Genomic DNA, 16,351 nt, shown 5'->3' with positions numbered 1-16,351 from the left:
CTGAATTCACTGGCTTTCAATAGGCTCTTTCACCGTGTCATGCTACACCACCATTGAGCTACAGCCACGTTGCCACCCATCTTTCTTAATGGGGACTGGAGACTGTGGAGCTGCCTTGTTGCCATGGCAGCAAGCGCTTTCACATTCTCCCCACATAGCGTGGAGCGTGCATGTTGTTCCCTCCAAACAGGAGCTTGCCACAGCAGAGACAGGTCTGCAGCTCTCAGACAGCAACCATCCAGCCAGTGTTATTTACCTCCCGCTCTGATACCAGATGCCCTTTTAATCGAACCACCCACACTCTGCTTTCCATCCTCTTGATTACTGATTAATTGTATCTCCTATGAAGAACTGAAGTTTGCTCCAAGAGTAAGCCTACTCTAAGACGTTCTTTAATATTCCTTGTTGTTATGAAATGGCAGGGGTACCTTGTGTATAGGCATAAGCTTCACATACATGGAGTATCATAGTGAGGGGAATATTGGAAATAACTATTTTCCCAACATATACAAGGCCCTCAAAAAGTCGAAATGCTTGCTTTCATCTGCAACTTTGAACTTAACTCTGAAGTAACTGTTGTTGGGCTTGGATGGAAAAAGTACTCACGTATTCTTCTTAATTAAAAGAATAACAATATCACAGTGTAGAAATATTCATCAAATTCTAGAAAAGTATACAGACCAAATATACTTAGTACTAAATTTAAAAGAACAACTCATGAACCAAGAACTGACCAATTCAAAAATAATATTACAACAAATGATTGTATTTATGCATTAATGTGTTAATCACTTTGTGTTTCTAGTTACATTGCTTTGCTGAGCAGGACAAAGCTGGGGGATGTTCTAAGTAACTAGAAACTAAAGCTGTCATATACAGTTAAATGTTTCCTACTAAGGTACATAAGTAAGCCTAATATTTTCCTGAGAATACGTCAATATCTTTCTAACTTCACCCAACTCTGTTTAGGGAAATAAATAATTTGAAAAGTTTTGTAAAATCCGGAGGGCGTTCCCCCTCTAAATGTGCACATAGTTCAGTCCACCGCAACGGTAAGTTTGGCCAATTCTAGTGTTTAGGACTCAATTTGAATCAAAAATGTCATTTAAATAGAGAGAACTATTGCCCAGCAAGAGCAGAAAACATCCAACAAACGTCACCACAACTTGCTAGCCGTGTTACACAATACAATGTGGTATTTATGGTAATTCAGCTAGCTAACATGGTTAGCAAGTTAGATCAATAGTTAGCGGCATCGCTATCAGTTTCAGAACGCGTTACTTCTTCCACCAATGCTTTAGTTTATAAACCATCTCCAACTATATGATAGCGTGACATTAACACTGCGGTATTTTAATGCTTAACAGTGAAGAAAAATCAAAAATAGTGCAAAAGTTCAATAATGCCAACAGTAGCAAACCATGGGACTAGTGCTTTTCTCATATGTGACATTTTGCATCATACGTGCTTTTTCTTTCCTGTGTGTGAGGATCAGTGTTACATGTCTGGACATGTCTGCTGCATTAGGAGGCTCATTTAGCACCAGTGAGTTTATGGTGAAGATGCAGAACACGTGGGAAAAGATGCTTGGATATTGGACTCTGATCAGTATCAAGGTAAGGTGTTTCGTCTCCCTAGATTTCTGATGAGAATGTGTTTTAAAAAGCTTACCCGTACCTTAGATTGAAACATGTGTTTGTTGCCTGGCAGGTAAGGTCAAGCAAGCAGCAAGAGCCCACTTGAGTCCATTGTGTTTCATGCTAAAGGCTACTGTATGAGTAAGAGAGAGCCCTGAGAGGCAGTGCAAACATAGACTGTATAGTGCAAACAGACATCTTTGTGTTTAAAAATTGAGGAATGTAAACATAATGTTTTGTTGCATTGTTGAGGTTGTATTGGGGAGTGCTAATGCTGAAACTGCTCTTACCATGAATAATTTTACTTTATCCACATTTATATTGCTTATACTTGTCCTCAGAGGATCTTCCGCTTTTAGAAGTTTAATGTTTGTAAGATGACATACATCTATTTATAGTTTGAGGACTCCCTCTCATTAAGTGTGCACTGTGGAATGTATCACTTTGTTCCGTGTGCTCAGAATAAAAGAGTAGATGCAACTAGGCTAGCAAAACCCCTCTGTCGAAATCAAATAGTATTGAGTAGTAGTATGTCAAATTTTCAACAAGGATGATATAATCCTGATTTGTGTTAAATACTTTCTGGTAACACTTTAGATTATACCTCTAAGCGCATTCCCATTTACAGTGTTATATTTTGTATGGTGTACTGGTGGTTCTGATAAATCGGCCAACATGAAGGTACAAGGGATCAAACAATCTAACTCCTTACTATGTGTTACTTTGTATGTTGTAATGTAAGAACATGTATGGGGAAATGATACGTACTTACAAGGGGCTTCAGCAGATTGGGGTGGGCTGACTGCCTTTCTATGCAAAATATCAGTCTCAGTTGCCTTAAGTGGTTAAGTGTGTGTCTGTCTGGTGTGTGTGTGTGTGTGTGTGTGTGTGTGTGTGTGTGTGTGTGTGTGTGTGTGTGTGTGTGTGTGTGTGTGTGTGTGTGTGTGTGTGTGTGTGTGTGTGTGTGTGTGTGTTTGTGTAATTCTCCAAATTATACTAGAATAAGGAGGCTTGATTATTAATAATTTATAACTTATACAATTTAGTCATGACATAATGCACACAATTCTCTTTAGCTATCCACATTTCACCTCTTGTTGTAGGAAGCACCCGTGAGAAAGTTTAGGAAACCCCCATCCAATAGCATTTGTGGGTTCAAAACTATCCAATAGGCTTGTTTTGTTGAAGCAGATTTGTTGCACTCTCTGTGTTTTCCTCAGTCTGCAGCATATGTGAAGAGGACACCCTGCTTGCCCTGTCTGCAGAGGAGCAGCTGGCTCTAGCCTGACGGTGAAGCCAATGCAGTCATGCTCTTTCCGCTGTGTGCTTTACAGGATAAGGAGGAGGCCTTCGGGTGAGTAGGGTTTCAGTGCCAAGTGGCTGGGCAGGGGGGTGTTTATCAGCACTGCCTCTCTGCACTGAGGGAATTATCTCTGGGGGAGAGATGGGGAGGCCTGGGGAGACATGAGGGGGTGGCAGGTTACTCTCACTTTGCAGCTGAGAGGTTGAGACTGTAATTGTAGAGCAGCTCACAGGGCAGATTAGGAAGAGATTTGTCTCTGCAGGGAAAATGCATATGAAAATGAACAAGAAAGAAGCTGTGCATTAAAACCGCTTTGACGTGTCAACACACTGAACCATTTAATCCTTTTTCGGTTTGTGTACGTGCGTATGTGTCATTGGTGTCTGTGCATATATCCCACAGTTATTCACATACATGCAGTATGTCTGTCTGAACAAATGTTTCTGAATATCCAGCTCTCTCTCTCTCTCTCTCTCTCTCTCTCTCTCTCTCTCTCTCTCTCACCCTCCGTCTGTTGCTCCCTCCCCCTCCTTCCCTCTCTGTGTGAGCGTAGTCTGGGCGCTAAGCCAAGTAGAGTGTGTTTTTTTGAATGAATACCTGATGCGGCTGATGAGGCTGGCTGGGGGAGGAGCTGTGTCAGTGGAGTACTGAGAGAGAAAGAAAGAAAGAGGAGGGAGGGAGGGAGGTAGAGAGGGAAAGGGAGAGAGGCAGAAACGGGGAGAGAGAGAGAGAGAGAGAGAGAGAGAGAGAAGCAGCCAGGCAGAGAGGGAGCTGGCGGTCTGGTGGCCTTGCATAACACGCGTTGGAGCAGCCTTGAACGCAGGACTTGGTGTGAGCTTCAGCAGTGGGGAACTTCCTCCACCGTCAGCCCGTTGCAGGGGCAGCGTAGCCTCCAAACACGAGAGTCCAGAGAGGGAGGCAGAGCTGGAGCAGCTACAGCACAGGCTCCAGGAGAGCAGAGTGGCACAAAGGAGAGATTCAGGAAGAGGACTCCTAGGAAACACGTCTCCAACACACACACACACACACACACACACACACACACACACACACACTGAGAGGCAGGAAGAATCCTTGGACATGCTCTGCAAGCAGTGGCTGTGGAGAGACTGGTGAGCTATTCTTAGTACTCTAACCAGAGGAGGGGAGGAGGGGTGGTGGGTTGTCTTTTCCTCTTGATTTGTGGCATAGTAGTATTTTCTGCCCTGCTACTACACTCATGCGCTCTCTGTCATTGTAAAGCCCCCGGAGGCTAGGGCAAAGCATTTGTCCAGAGACACCGTTGTGGGATTCAGCAGCATTGACCCTGTTTGGTCGGGGCTGCTTGTGGAGAGGGATGCCCGCTCTGCTTGTGTACTGTGTGATTGGTGTGTGTCGGGCAGTGATGCAGAACTCTGGAGTCATTGTAAAGACAAACAGCCTGATCCCAGTGCCTGTTCCTACTGTCTGCTTCAGTCTGCCACACGGTCGGTCCGCCTCTTAAAGGCACAGGCGCTTCTGTTGTACAGAGAAGGGCCAGTAAAATGGCTCTTTTGTGTATCAGAAAAAGCCGTACACTGTATTGATCTGTGTTTAAAGCTGCTATGTTTGTAAATGTGCAGAGGGGAGGTCCAATTGATATGAGGCAAATCACACATAGACGCACATACATATTGTCTCCCACAGTACCTCCCCCCTCTGTTTCATGGCAGAGCTCAGATTGATAATGATGTTTTTGTTTTCTATATATAGCTATTTGCTGTACGGGGTATTCACTGTGTATCTATGACTGGTGAAACATGATGCATAGCAGGACTGACAACAGGTATATCACTCCAGGGTCATCGCATTAGCCTTATGCATGAATGTCCTGCATCTTTTATCACAAAATCATGTTGTTGCCCTTCTGTCGCTCCCCTGCATCATCCTACTGCAGAGAAATGTTATTGCTGTGAAGCCGTGTGTGGATCAATGCGAGGAGTAAATAGTGGGGCTCAGGCGGAAGGAGAGGAGGTGGCGACTGCTGCGTGAGAGAGGAGATGTAACTCTGCTGGGGGGGGGGGGGGGGGCCTCTCACCTGGAGACAACAGAGAAGAAGTTGAATGAAAACATCTATTCTGCTCCTCACCGATTCCTCTGGTTTGTTCAGCTTTTTTATTTTGGAGCATGCAGAAGGATCACATGCAAGGCTGGCTCGATCACTCAGTCAGACCTGAAAAGCATCAGTGTGATGAGTGACACAGAGAGAGAGAGAGTCCTGCCCCCCATCACTCTCTGTTGTCATCCCTTCAGATTTGGGCCAGTGGACTGACTCAGGGCTCTAGTGCTGTCTGTCTCGGTGTGACATGCTGGTCGTGTCTTGAAAGCTCGCCTTTGTTCTCCACGGTATCACACAGGAGCGTATGTTTGTTGGAGTCAGTATTCTAATAATAGGCCGACGCTGGAAAATCTTTTGGCTGCTGCGCTGTGTGTGACCATGTGCAGAGAGTGCTGTGCACAGGTCATACGAGGAAAGAAAGACACCGTCTTTGAGCGCTTGCTGTCATATTTGTATACGCTGAAATGAAAGTAGATCATGCCGACTTCCATTTGTGCTAGAACCATAGGAGGAACTTGTGCTTCAGATGTGATGTCATTACAGTGTTGACACGCCGTTGCTGAGGTGGGGTTGTTGCCACTGAGCGATGCTGCACAGCGTAGCTCAGGCTGTAGTGGCGACTGTGCTGCTGCTCGGGAGTCTCTCAGCGAGGCTATGGCACTATGATGCTGCAGGCGTCGCTCAATGTGGGTCAGGAGAAGCAGCACTCCTCTTCTCCCTATTCGCCATTCTCATTCCCTAATCTTGTTTTTCTCTCACCCCAACCCCACTCCCTTTCCTCCTTCTACACAGTATCTGTCATCTTACATTGCTATTCTTCCTCTCCTCCCCCTCACTCTCTTGTTTCTGATTATGTTTCTCTCCCCCTTTGTTACATCTGGTGGATCTACAAGGCTGTATGGTGGGATGGATTGCACGGAGGTTTTCACTGCTTTCAGATGCGGTGACCTTGTCAAAGCTAACATTAGAGGTAGATGCATCTTCATAGAAATTCACTAAGGCTTCCTTCTGTGTTCCCACCCCCCCCTCTGTTTTTATGTAACATGTCTGTGGCTGTCTGCTTCAGCGAACCTCCTCTGTTATATGAAAATACAATATAGGTCTGTCAAATAGCCCAGCACCTATGAATGGAATGTAGGGGGGGGGAAATGAATGGATGGATGTGTGAGTGTGTGTCATACACTCCATCTCTGTGGTGCTTCTGGCTAATGAACAACTCAGAGTCGTGTGCATTGACCCATAGATAAGCCTGCAGGAAAAAAACAGTCAATCTGGAAAATAAACTGAGCCTATAGGAAGCTGCAGGCTGCATGTCACTGTTGTTGGAATAATAGATTTGTTGCATATTGTTTATGTGCAAGTTTTAGCTATTTTATGCATACAAAACTCCAGTATACAAGACAGTATTTTGGGGTAGCCGTGCAATCAAATTACGACAATGTGCGACTGCTTTTGCGATGTTGACATACAGTAGTGATTACGCTTGATTAAACAACCTTAAATACTTCATCAGTTCCAATATACTCCCCTTTTTTGTGCTGAGAGTAAAGAAAGAGCCTTTGCAGCCTTCAGTCTTCCCCTCACAAACACATTTGGTTTTCCCCTCTTTGTATTTCCTTGAACTTTGAAACACAACTCAAACAAGGAGCAGTGGAAAGCCATTGTTAAAATATGTTCAAGCACGTCAGTGAGGCCATTTATACCTCATACAGAATGTTCCAAAATCTAATTTCCAGACATATTGTTTCCATTTAGTTTTTCTGATTTGCCCGCTGACCCACAGTCCCTTTCTGAAGGTGGATGTTATATTGACAGTAGCCCCACTGACTCAAAGCAAGGCAGCGGAGAGTTAAAACAAAGACAAAGACTTGAGTTCCTTTGAGGCTGTCGTTATCCTTTCACTCTGGTCTGCTTTCTTTCTCTAGAGCTCGGAGCAAGATAACAGCCGACATCAACACTCATACACGTACCCTGTAAAGATGAGCATGCACATACACACACACACCCAGACACACAAACACCGCACTTCAGGAAACTCCTGCCTGGTGGTGAAAACATGAACGAGCACTTTTACATGTTATGCAAATGATGACACACATACTTTGCTTTCCTGTATGTCGTATATCACTACTCTTGTAAAATCTCACAGTAAATGTCATGGTGAACAAAAGACTTATATGACCACCTGATGGGGATGGCTAAGTTATTATTTAAACTGATTTATAAAAATATAATTATATTATGTATGTATGATTTCTTTAATAATAATAATTGTATGAATAGGATACTGTGGAAGGAAATTAACTGGTCAAATTTTTACACACACTTCCTGCAGTTATTTTGTCCACATTTTTTCTTAAATTGTACAGTTTATCAACTGTTATTAATGTCATGAGTTTTCTAATGTGACATTTCTATAAAATATGACACGCAGTTGTCAATTAACTAAGGGATAGGTTATCGATCCTTTAAGGTAAGGGTTGGGAACCACAGTAATATGCAAGGCAAGTTTATTTATATAGCACCTTTCAACATAAGGCAATTCAAAGTGCTTCACAAAAATGAAAGATATGAAGAGCATTAACAAACACATAAACATTTAATAACAGTTATTAAAAAGCAAAGAGAATACAATGAACATAAAACATGAATAACACAGGTATAACATACATGAATAAAAGTGACAGGGCAATGTTAAATAAGAATAGTTCAATTCAAAGCAGCGGCAAAAAGCAATGTTTTCAGCCTGGATTTAAAAGTAGTAAGAGTAGCAGCGAACCTGCTGGAGTATGGGAGTTTGTTCCTGATATTTGGAGCATAATAACCGAACAGACTTACACTTTTTCAGATGTATTCTTTATACCAAGTCCCACCTTGTGGCGATACAAAAAACAACTCCTCAAACATGCAGGGTTTCTTGAAGAGTTTTTCCGCTGTTTTGCATTTGAAGCCCTGTAGGCACATTTTGGGATAATGGTTCATAACTACAGGCCGTGCTGTGAGAGCTAGGTCTGCAATCCATATATTAAGATCGAATTGAACTTCAAATCATGTACTATAGATCTGTATAGTATATGATCTGGGCTTGTAAATTGTTATGTGTTGTTACCCGAGGGTCCAATTTTAAGAGGATTTTTTTTCTGCCATCAGATTCTTGCTGACATCGTGGAGGAGTTGGATCTGTCAGAGATGATTCCTCATGAAGTCTATGGAGCTCATTTTGTGAGCTGGAGTGATTCCATCTTCTCTGGTCTGAGACCTGGTGCTGTGTTCGAGTGAATACAAAGAGAGCCAGAGCCACAGAGAGGCTGCACATAACCGTTGAGCGGAGCAGAGAGAAAGAGTTAGATTTACTACCTGGGAATATTAAAACCACGCTGGCACGATGAAATCTAATCAGGAGCGCAATGGATGCCTGCCGCCAAAGAAGCGTGAGATCCTGGCTCTGGAGCAGAGGCCGGTTGTGGTGGCCGCAGCGGCACCTCCAGCTGCGGTGGTGGCCGACAGCCCCCACACCGAGAACCTAGCATGGCTGGCTAGTGTGGCCAGTGAACGCTGCAGATCCAGGGACGCAGAGAGCCCGAGATGTACAATTTCCTCCACTTCCTCTTCTCCTGCCACTTCTATCGCTTCCTCGGCCACTCCTATGTCTGCAGTGCCCCTCGCCTCTCTGCCTGCGGTTTACCCTACCGCCCTGACACAGCAGCACGCCGGGACTATCCAGTTCGCTCAGTTGGGACCCAACGTTCAGTTCATCAGCTCCGGACCCTACGCCGGCTACATCTCCTCTCACATCATCTCAGCCAATGCTAGCTCTGCATCTAACAGCTCTGCCATAGGTCAGCGGCCCCAGCTCGATGGTTACACCACTGCTCTCATCTCCCCCAACAACAAAGGGGAGCAGCAGTTTCAAATAGGCCTTTCTCCCTCAGAAATGGTTCCTGTGTCACTTCCAAGCTCTCCCCATGTCACCAGCCAGTACATTCATCTGGACAGCAGAACTCCTCTGTCTGTCAGCGGAAACGCTTCACAGACCGCCCACCTCCAGCTCCACCCTCACACAGCTGTCCTTCCTCAAACGCTCACCCTAGCTCCCTCTCAGCTCCTGGTTCAGTATGCAGATGGTTCAATTGGAAAGAAACCAGAAGGGCATGGTAAGGGTGTAATGAACGGGGAATTAGAGGTTATCAAACAGACTAAAACTCACAGTCATCCTGTGAACCATCAGCAGGTCCACAGCTATGAGGCGAGACACATCCTCCTGCCTGCTGACTACGGTCAAAACCACGCAGGACTCCAGACCTCCCTGGTGCTGGTGGCCCAGCCAAACCACGGAGCGGAACGAGACTCTGGCACAAATAAGATCTCTTTCGTCCAGACTGAGAAAGGAGGCATCATCCTGGGGAAACCAGTGTCCAGATCTTCCTCCTTCACCTCCCTCTCCTCCTCAGATTTGGTTAAGTCTGTTGCTCCTCATACAGTAATCCAGACCACTCTTCCCCATGAGGAGATGCCAGCCAATCTCTACTCCTCCACACAGCCTCCTATCATTGGCTACATCACCAGTGCGAATCAGCATGCTGTCAGCTACCACGCGGCGCTGCCTCAGCACCTGGTCATCCCGAGCGGTCAGTCCCTCCTCATCCCAGTCAGTGGCACCAATAATGGCACAGAAATCGAGGTGAGTCGTGCTATCAGTGCCTTGCCTGCTACAACCACCCCGCAGGTCTCCACTGCCATGCCCCATGCCTATCTGGCCACAGCTCTGTCCAAGTGTGAGGCTCTAGGGCCAGATGGAACTCAGCGACCCCCTGCCGTCGCTCCGGCATCGGCAATGCCAGTCCTGCCCTGCAACCCGGCTCCGGCAGTGGTATCAGCGCCCTCCCCGACCCCAGCTCCTGTCCCTAGTCCCACCCCGGTTTCCATCCAAGCCTCCCACTCCGTCTCCCCTCCTTCCTCCCCTGTGGCGCTTCCTCCATTCTTCATGCGAGGCTCCATCATCCAGCTGGCCGATGGGGAGCTGAAGCGCGTGGAGGATCTCAAAACGGAGGACTTCATCCAGAGTGCGGAGATCAGCAGCGAGCTGAAGATCGACTCGAGCACTGTGGAGCGTATCGACAATGGGCAGAGTCCGAATGCTGTGGTCATACAGTTTTCTGTGGGAGAGCTCAAAGCCCAGGTAGGCTTTTCCTTACCCATCGTTGTTGTATGATCAACAATCAGTTACAGTCCCTTACCCAGTATGTGTAAAATGTAAAGACTTTGGCGCCCCCCAAAGACCTCAGATGGCAAAGCACACATCAATTCAAATGAGGAAGTTACATTTTCTTTTAAATGTAATTAAATTGATGAGAAAATAAAGCCCTCAGTTTAAACCCCCCCCCCCCCCCCCCCCCCCACAAAATCCATCTGTGATGTAAAGCAGAGACAATTGAAAACAATCTTAATCCCTCATATCATTATTCTCCAGCAGAGCACACACTGCTCCTGCTCGTGGAACAGATATAATGTAATGATAAAATGTTGTAGACCACATATCTATAAACTGCTACATAGTTCAACTGATAAAGTGGCTGACAATATTATTCATATTTTAAACTATGTTACCATAAATACACAGCATTTTTATAAAGATCCACTAAATGTTTTTTTGTTTATTGTCAATCAATTCATATTTTCCTGGCTACATTTATATATAGGTCTGGCTCTGAAAAAAATACCTTAATAACAACAGACATTTAGAATCGGTTTTAATAATACCAATGTCTATCAAAGTTAGCCAGCACACACAAGACCAAGACCCTGAATCTAAAGCTGCTACATGCTATTCATCCATAACTAATTTTATTGTAAAAAATGTGAGCTCCTATAAAAAAGACCTCAGATATGTTGGTCTTAAAACAAAAACTGGCATCAATTAATTTCCCAGATCCACAATCCCATACACATTTGCACATAGGGTTTTTCTTTTATAAATGTTTCACTCATACAGTATGTCATTCTGTATCTGTAGGCTAACTGTGTTTGTTGTGTCTCCAGGTGTGTGTGGAGGTGCTGGTGGAGTACCCCTTCTTTGTATTTGGCCAGGGCTGGTCCTCCTGCTGCCCAGACCGGACCACCCAGCTGTTTGAGCTGTCATGCGCTAAGCTGTGTGTGGGCGACGTCTGTGTGTCGCTGACCCTCCGCGGCCTGAGGACCACTTCACTAACGGATGGCCATGCTTTGGGCACCAAGCTGAAGAGCGGGCACGTCTCAGAGTCCTGTCACAACGTGGAGGCCACTGTGAGAAACAGTACGAGTCCCAACACTGCGGGCAGGAACAGTGGCCTCCTCATGAAGGCTTCCAGTGCAGACAGGCTGGAGAGGGAGCAGGTTACTGGACCAGGACCAGGAGAACAGCGATCACCAGGACTGGGACTAGTTCCAGGACCAGGGGAGGGGATCTACAGAGCGGGACCAATGCTGGCAGTCTCTGGGACTGGTGAAGCGAGACAGGAATCAATGAAAACAGACTCGCCTGGTCTAACCAAAATACAAAGTGGTGACCCAGAGAGACCCACGTCCCGCAAGAGACGCTGGTCAGCTCCAGAGCGAGACCAGACTGAGAGAGCCGAGGAGGAGCCTCCTCTGACTCTGCCCAAACCCTCCTTCATCCCTCAGGAGGTTAAAATCAGCATAGAGGGACGCTCCAGCACTGGCATCGAGAGGCGCTTAAGCAAAAGAATAGACTGCTGAGAGAACTTTTGATGCTTTGTTTTGATCCCCTGTCTATCCAGAGGACTGTAATATAGGCCGAGTTTACACACTATTTACATGTTTTCTTTTTCTTTACACAAATCTGATATCTACTTTGAAGCGCAGTAGAGCGACTTCATAAGTGGTATCACTCCCGAGATCAGTGCAATCAATGCTGAAAGCAAAAATGAATGCAGTGTGAATGTTGAGTACGAATGGACTGAGAGACACATTTCACAAGCTCCTCTGTCACGTGGCTTAAACCTGTCGGACGCAGACCGGCCCACCATTCCTCTTATCACACGAACAAGCACAGACCCCGATGTCAGCGTGTACAAAGTGGGTGACCATAGTCTCATCCTGCTTCACCGTTCACTTGCTTTGTCGTGAGGTTTATGAGTGGTTTAGTCAAAGAGTGCAATCATTTTGGCTTTGATCTCTGCTGCCTTGTTTTCAGATGAGGTTTTTGACTTTTATTTTATTACAATTTCTTACATTTTCGTAGCATTTGCAGATGTGTGCGCTGGCATATCTGGGTTTGTGCCACTAGTTTTTATTTGTGTCTGCCTTTGTGTGTGTGTGTTGGTGTGTTTTCTGTGCGACTGTCATACAGAGAACACAATAAGGTGTGTTTGTGAGGCTGTAGCCGTGAGCTCAGTCTTCAATAAAACCTGCATATATTAAGACTGAAAAGGCCTGAATGTAAATCCTTTAATAATCTATCCTTAATCCCCAATCAATTTACAATATGATACCAGTGCGCAGGTGAGAGCACTCACACACTCTGATGGAGTTCCTCAGTCAAATTTACCTTCATAGTATTAAAGTATTTAATCCCTTTCAGTGACAGCATGTGTCCACCTCTAACCTTTTCTGCAATTTAATCTGGGACAATTAGAAAACCAAGGTCTATCTAAGACATACAAGTGAGTTTTTATCCAATTTATGTTTGGACTCATATTGCATAATAAACAATTTAGCCACTTTTGGCAGCGCAGCAAAGTAAACACTGACATAATTACCTTCCAGAATTGATATTTATGCGGTCCGTAAAACCAAAACTAAAAGCTGAAAGAGACTAAATAGCTGTGTAGAACTGAGTGAAACTGCTCTGTCTTTAAATAATGATCTCCCTTTCGCATAAAGAAACTTTGAATGCTAACACACCATATAAAAACATAAACACATGGCATGATACCAACGTTTTGATGAAAAAATGTCCAATTAAATGTATTTATCCTTTAGCTTTCTTTAACTATGGCCTCAGAAATATGTTCTTAGTTCACAGCAGCTCATGTTCTTTGGGTTTTACCATTGAAACCTAATTTCCTCAATGATGGTATGTTGTGTCAGAGTTTGGCTGTTTGATTAAAACAGCTTTCATCCTTTTAGATCAGTGTTCGTGTTTCTCTCAGAGTAGAGCCAAAATAAATATCCCACAGTTCATACTCAGGAACAGTGTGTATGTATGTGTGTCTGTCTGTGTGTGTCTGTCTGTGTGTGCATGTCCACAATCGCATTGTATGTGTGTGTGTTCTGAGCAGCAGCACTTTGAGCATCCAGCGGGAGAGTGGTGGTGTCCTTGTCCCTCAACTGTTTAGATTGAATGGAGATATTCAACTGACTGTTCCTCACCTGTCCGGCAGATTTATCATTTAGAAGATACATTATATACCAGGGCAGGGAATGTAAACACACACCGGGCAAACTATCTGAACTTTATTTTTGATGACTGATAGAGCTACTATACAGAGAGCGACAGACAGAGTTGATCATGTACAGTGAAGTGTATCCTTCAGATTGTACAGTGTGTGTGTGTATAGATATTTTAACCCTTATGTAGCCTATGTACTGTATGTGCCACAACGCCTCCTTCTACAATCATTCCATTCACTCAACAATATCAAAGTGGCCCTGCTATGGTTTCCGTCAGTTCAGGTATGGCTCTAATATTCATGATTGTGCCACAGAGAACATCCACTCACATTTGGCCTCCTCAGAATTGAATTTGACTCACACACAAGATGCAGTGTGTGTGAATATGAACTGCAATTTATCACAATAGCCATTTACTTTGTATAACTCCTGAGAGTTGTGTATTGTAAACCCAGTAACCAGACTGTTCTCTTCTGTTTGTGTTTGACTGCTCAGGCTAAGCACTGCCCAGTGACTGTTCTACAAAATGATGTGGTCTTATATTGTTCACTGTTACAAAATAGAGGTACTGTTTCATGCGTTTGTGTTCTTTGCCATTTCCTCTCTTGTTGTCTGTGCTTGTTTTATTTTTCTTTAAGTAATTGTATTATTTTTCAAATGCAGACCTGACACATCTGTGGTATGTAGGATTCATAATTAAAGAAGTAAATTCATTTTTAGGGAAATACACTTAACAAATTCTTGCTAAGAGTTAGGTGAAAAGATTGATACCACTCTACCTGTTGGCAAAAAAAGAGGAAGTAGGTCTGCCCCTGAAGTGTCAATCAAACACGGTCTGTATCTAACTCACTGTGCAGACACCTGTGAGGGTGGACCACAAGTGTGGGTGTTTAACCTTTGTGTTGTCCTCCTGGTTTGACTATTTATAAAGAAAAATAGTATAAATCCCATTTAGGGAAAGGTCAAATTTGACCGTAGGACAACAGGGAGGTTACATTAAAAGCCTTTACTAATATGCTTAAGCTGGACCCCTCCAAATTTGAGCTTTTCAGAGCCTTTCTAAATGATGTTGAGAGTAAATTCACCTCCTCGTGGTGATCTATGGAATTGCACTTTGTTATATTGGGTGGGGGGTGTTTTAGTCTAACTAATACACAGATGTAATGTATAGCATGTCTGAGAGAAGCTGTACTCTAACAGTTCAGCCTCTCAGTGATTTGTAAATAGCCAAAGTCTTCCATTATAATGTTGGTATGACCTTGTTACCGGTGGAGAGGATAAACACTGATCTCTATGTACAGACCTTTGAAGTGAAATTTAATTTCAGAAACACATCAGCATTTATTTCAAAGGATATTGCTTCACCAGATATTTTCTTTCGCACCAGCTCAAAAACCAGGATATTATGGGAGTAAAGACTTTTAAAAAAATATTTTGTAATCCGGGTCTGTTTGTTGGATAAATCTCAGCTAAAATACAGTATGTCTTACGTACAGTATGTAGTAATTATCAATAATGTTCCCTTATTTGATGGTGTTGAGGTTTGCTAGTCAGAAAATGTTAAATCTTTACTTCAGATGTTTGATTTTACATTTGATCAAATATATTCAAAGAAATAAAAAGAGTCTAAAGCAAAAATGTGGTATGTCTCTTTTTGTGATAATTTCAAAAATGGACAAAGTGTGTTTTGGCAGCCTTATGTTGAAATGTGGTTTGGCAGCTGTGCGACTGTGATAAATGTTTCCTCCAGAGATAAGTCTGATATTATCTTCACCTCTGCTCTCTCGCTTTGATATTATGAATACCAGCACTGACAAAACTGAAGTACAGACTATTTGGGCAGACAAATTGCAGAATTTCTGGCTGCAAAATGCGGTTTTAACCCATTTTGCCCTAAATAAAATGTATATTTTGATATAGTTTACAAATAATAAAACCTTTTTTTTTAGAGAGTTTCAGTCAGAGCACTCACATGTTTCGTGATTTTTTTAATTAGAAGCAGCATATAGTTTGAGTTTGGCTTCAAGGCACGGGCCTCATCATTCACATAGCCCACAGGTGGATGCTTGGGTGGTGTTGGGGCAGGCGAGCAGCAGCAACGTGGAAGCAGCAGCATTAGCGAGGCAGAGGCAGGCAGATCTGGCAGCTTAAATAAAGCAGCAGGTTTAGGAGAATGCATTTGGTTGGTTGTAAGAGGGACAAGACGTGTCACGTGTAAATGTGTCACTGGTGCTCGAGTTGACTGCCTGAACTAGCTTGCAGGCTTCTCCCCATATATTTTCACTTGAATTGTTTTTGCTTTAAGAAATAATATCTCACTTTATATTCTGACATCTTTCTTATAAAACATACACTATGTATATACACCTACTGAATGGATTGTTAAAGGTAGAAGGTTAAAGGCCACTGTTATGAAAAGGAAAGGTAGCAAACAAAACAAATGTAGGATAAACATGAATAACATGAATAGATGCAATGTGATGGTTGATGAGGTGAAGCATTAGAATGACATTTCCTGTGAGCAGCATCATTTCTGTTCAGATATTGTTGAACTGCTTCAGTCACATGACGTGCACCATGAAAGGTCACTGTCTGAATGTGTTTAGACCGCTGCCCATTGTGCCGAGAATATTCACACAAGAGTCAGTTGAAGGGAGGAATAGATATCATGTAAATCGCTCACGCTGTGTTGTAAAATGATCTGGGTTACTAGCTTCACCGCTGATGAATAGTAATTCTATTTGCAGTTTAATAAGTCATTAACTACATGTGGTGTTTGAATTGAGGCAATTATGGAAATATTGAAACACAAATTTAATAACTGCAGCAGTCTGAGCTACATGTGCATTGAGTCACCCACCGCGGCAACATCAGACAATAAAATGATTGTGTGTCAGTTGGCAATACATTTTAAAAGTTGTTGAATAACAGCAGTGATGTACA

At 43.7% G+C, this 16,351-nt stretch overlaps 1 protein-coding gene across 2 annotated transcripts; it reads left to right on the top strand.

Annotated features, from left to right (window-relative positions):
- The first annotated feature begins 2,929 nt into the window (after positions 1 to 2,929).
- On the top strand, positions 2,930 to 15,046 carry LOC134862363 (ataxin-1-like). 2 transcript variants are annotated; one of them, XM_063880247.1, is made up of 3 exons: positions 2,930 to 2,991; positions 8,168 to 10,196; positions 11,057 to 15,046. In XM_063880247.1, the coding sequence occupies exons 2-3, from the start codon at positions 8,403 to 8,405 to the stop codon at positions 11,750 to 11,752; spliced, it is 2,490 nt and encodes an 829-aa protein (XP_063736317.1). In that variant the 5' UTR covers positions 2,930 to 2,991; positions 8,168 to 8,402; the 3' UTR covers positions 11,753 to 15,046. The 2 variants fall into 2 exon arrangements, with proteins under 2 accessions (XP_063736317.1, XP_063736316.1); XM_063880246.1 differs by lacking the exon at positions 2,930 to 2,991 and adding an exon at positions 3,696 to 4,052.
- The last annotated feature ends 1,305 nt before the right edge of the window (positions 15,047 to 16,351 follow it).

Source organism: Eleginops maclovinus, chromosome 3, assembly GCF_036324505.1.
Source record: "Eleginops maclovinus isolate JMC-PN-2008 ecotype Puerto Natales chromosome 3, JC_Emac_rtc_rv5, whole genome shotgun sequence".
In the NCBI taxonomy this organism is placed as follows: domain Eukaryota; kingdom Metazoa; phylum Chordata; class Actinopteri; order Perciformes; family Eleginopidae; genus Eleginops; species Eleginops maclovinus.
The sequence above is the reverse complement of the archived record's forward strand: the minus strand, read 5'-3'. Positions and strand labels throughout refer to the sequence as shown.

Excerpts from the sequence above, each read along its gene's own strand:
- LOC134862363 (XM_063880247.1), top strand. The coding sequence starts at position 8,403 with ATGAAATCTAATCAGGAGCGCAATGGATGCCTGCCGCCAAAGAAGCGT. Across the intron at positions 10,197-11,056 it reads TGGGAGAGCTCAAAGCCCAG|GTGTGTGTGGAGGTGCTGGT; the intron begins GTAGGCTTTTCC and ends TTGTGTCTCCAG.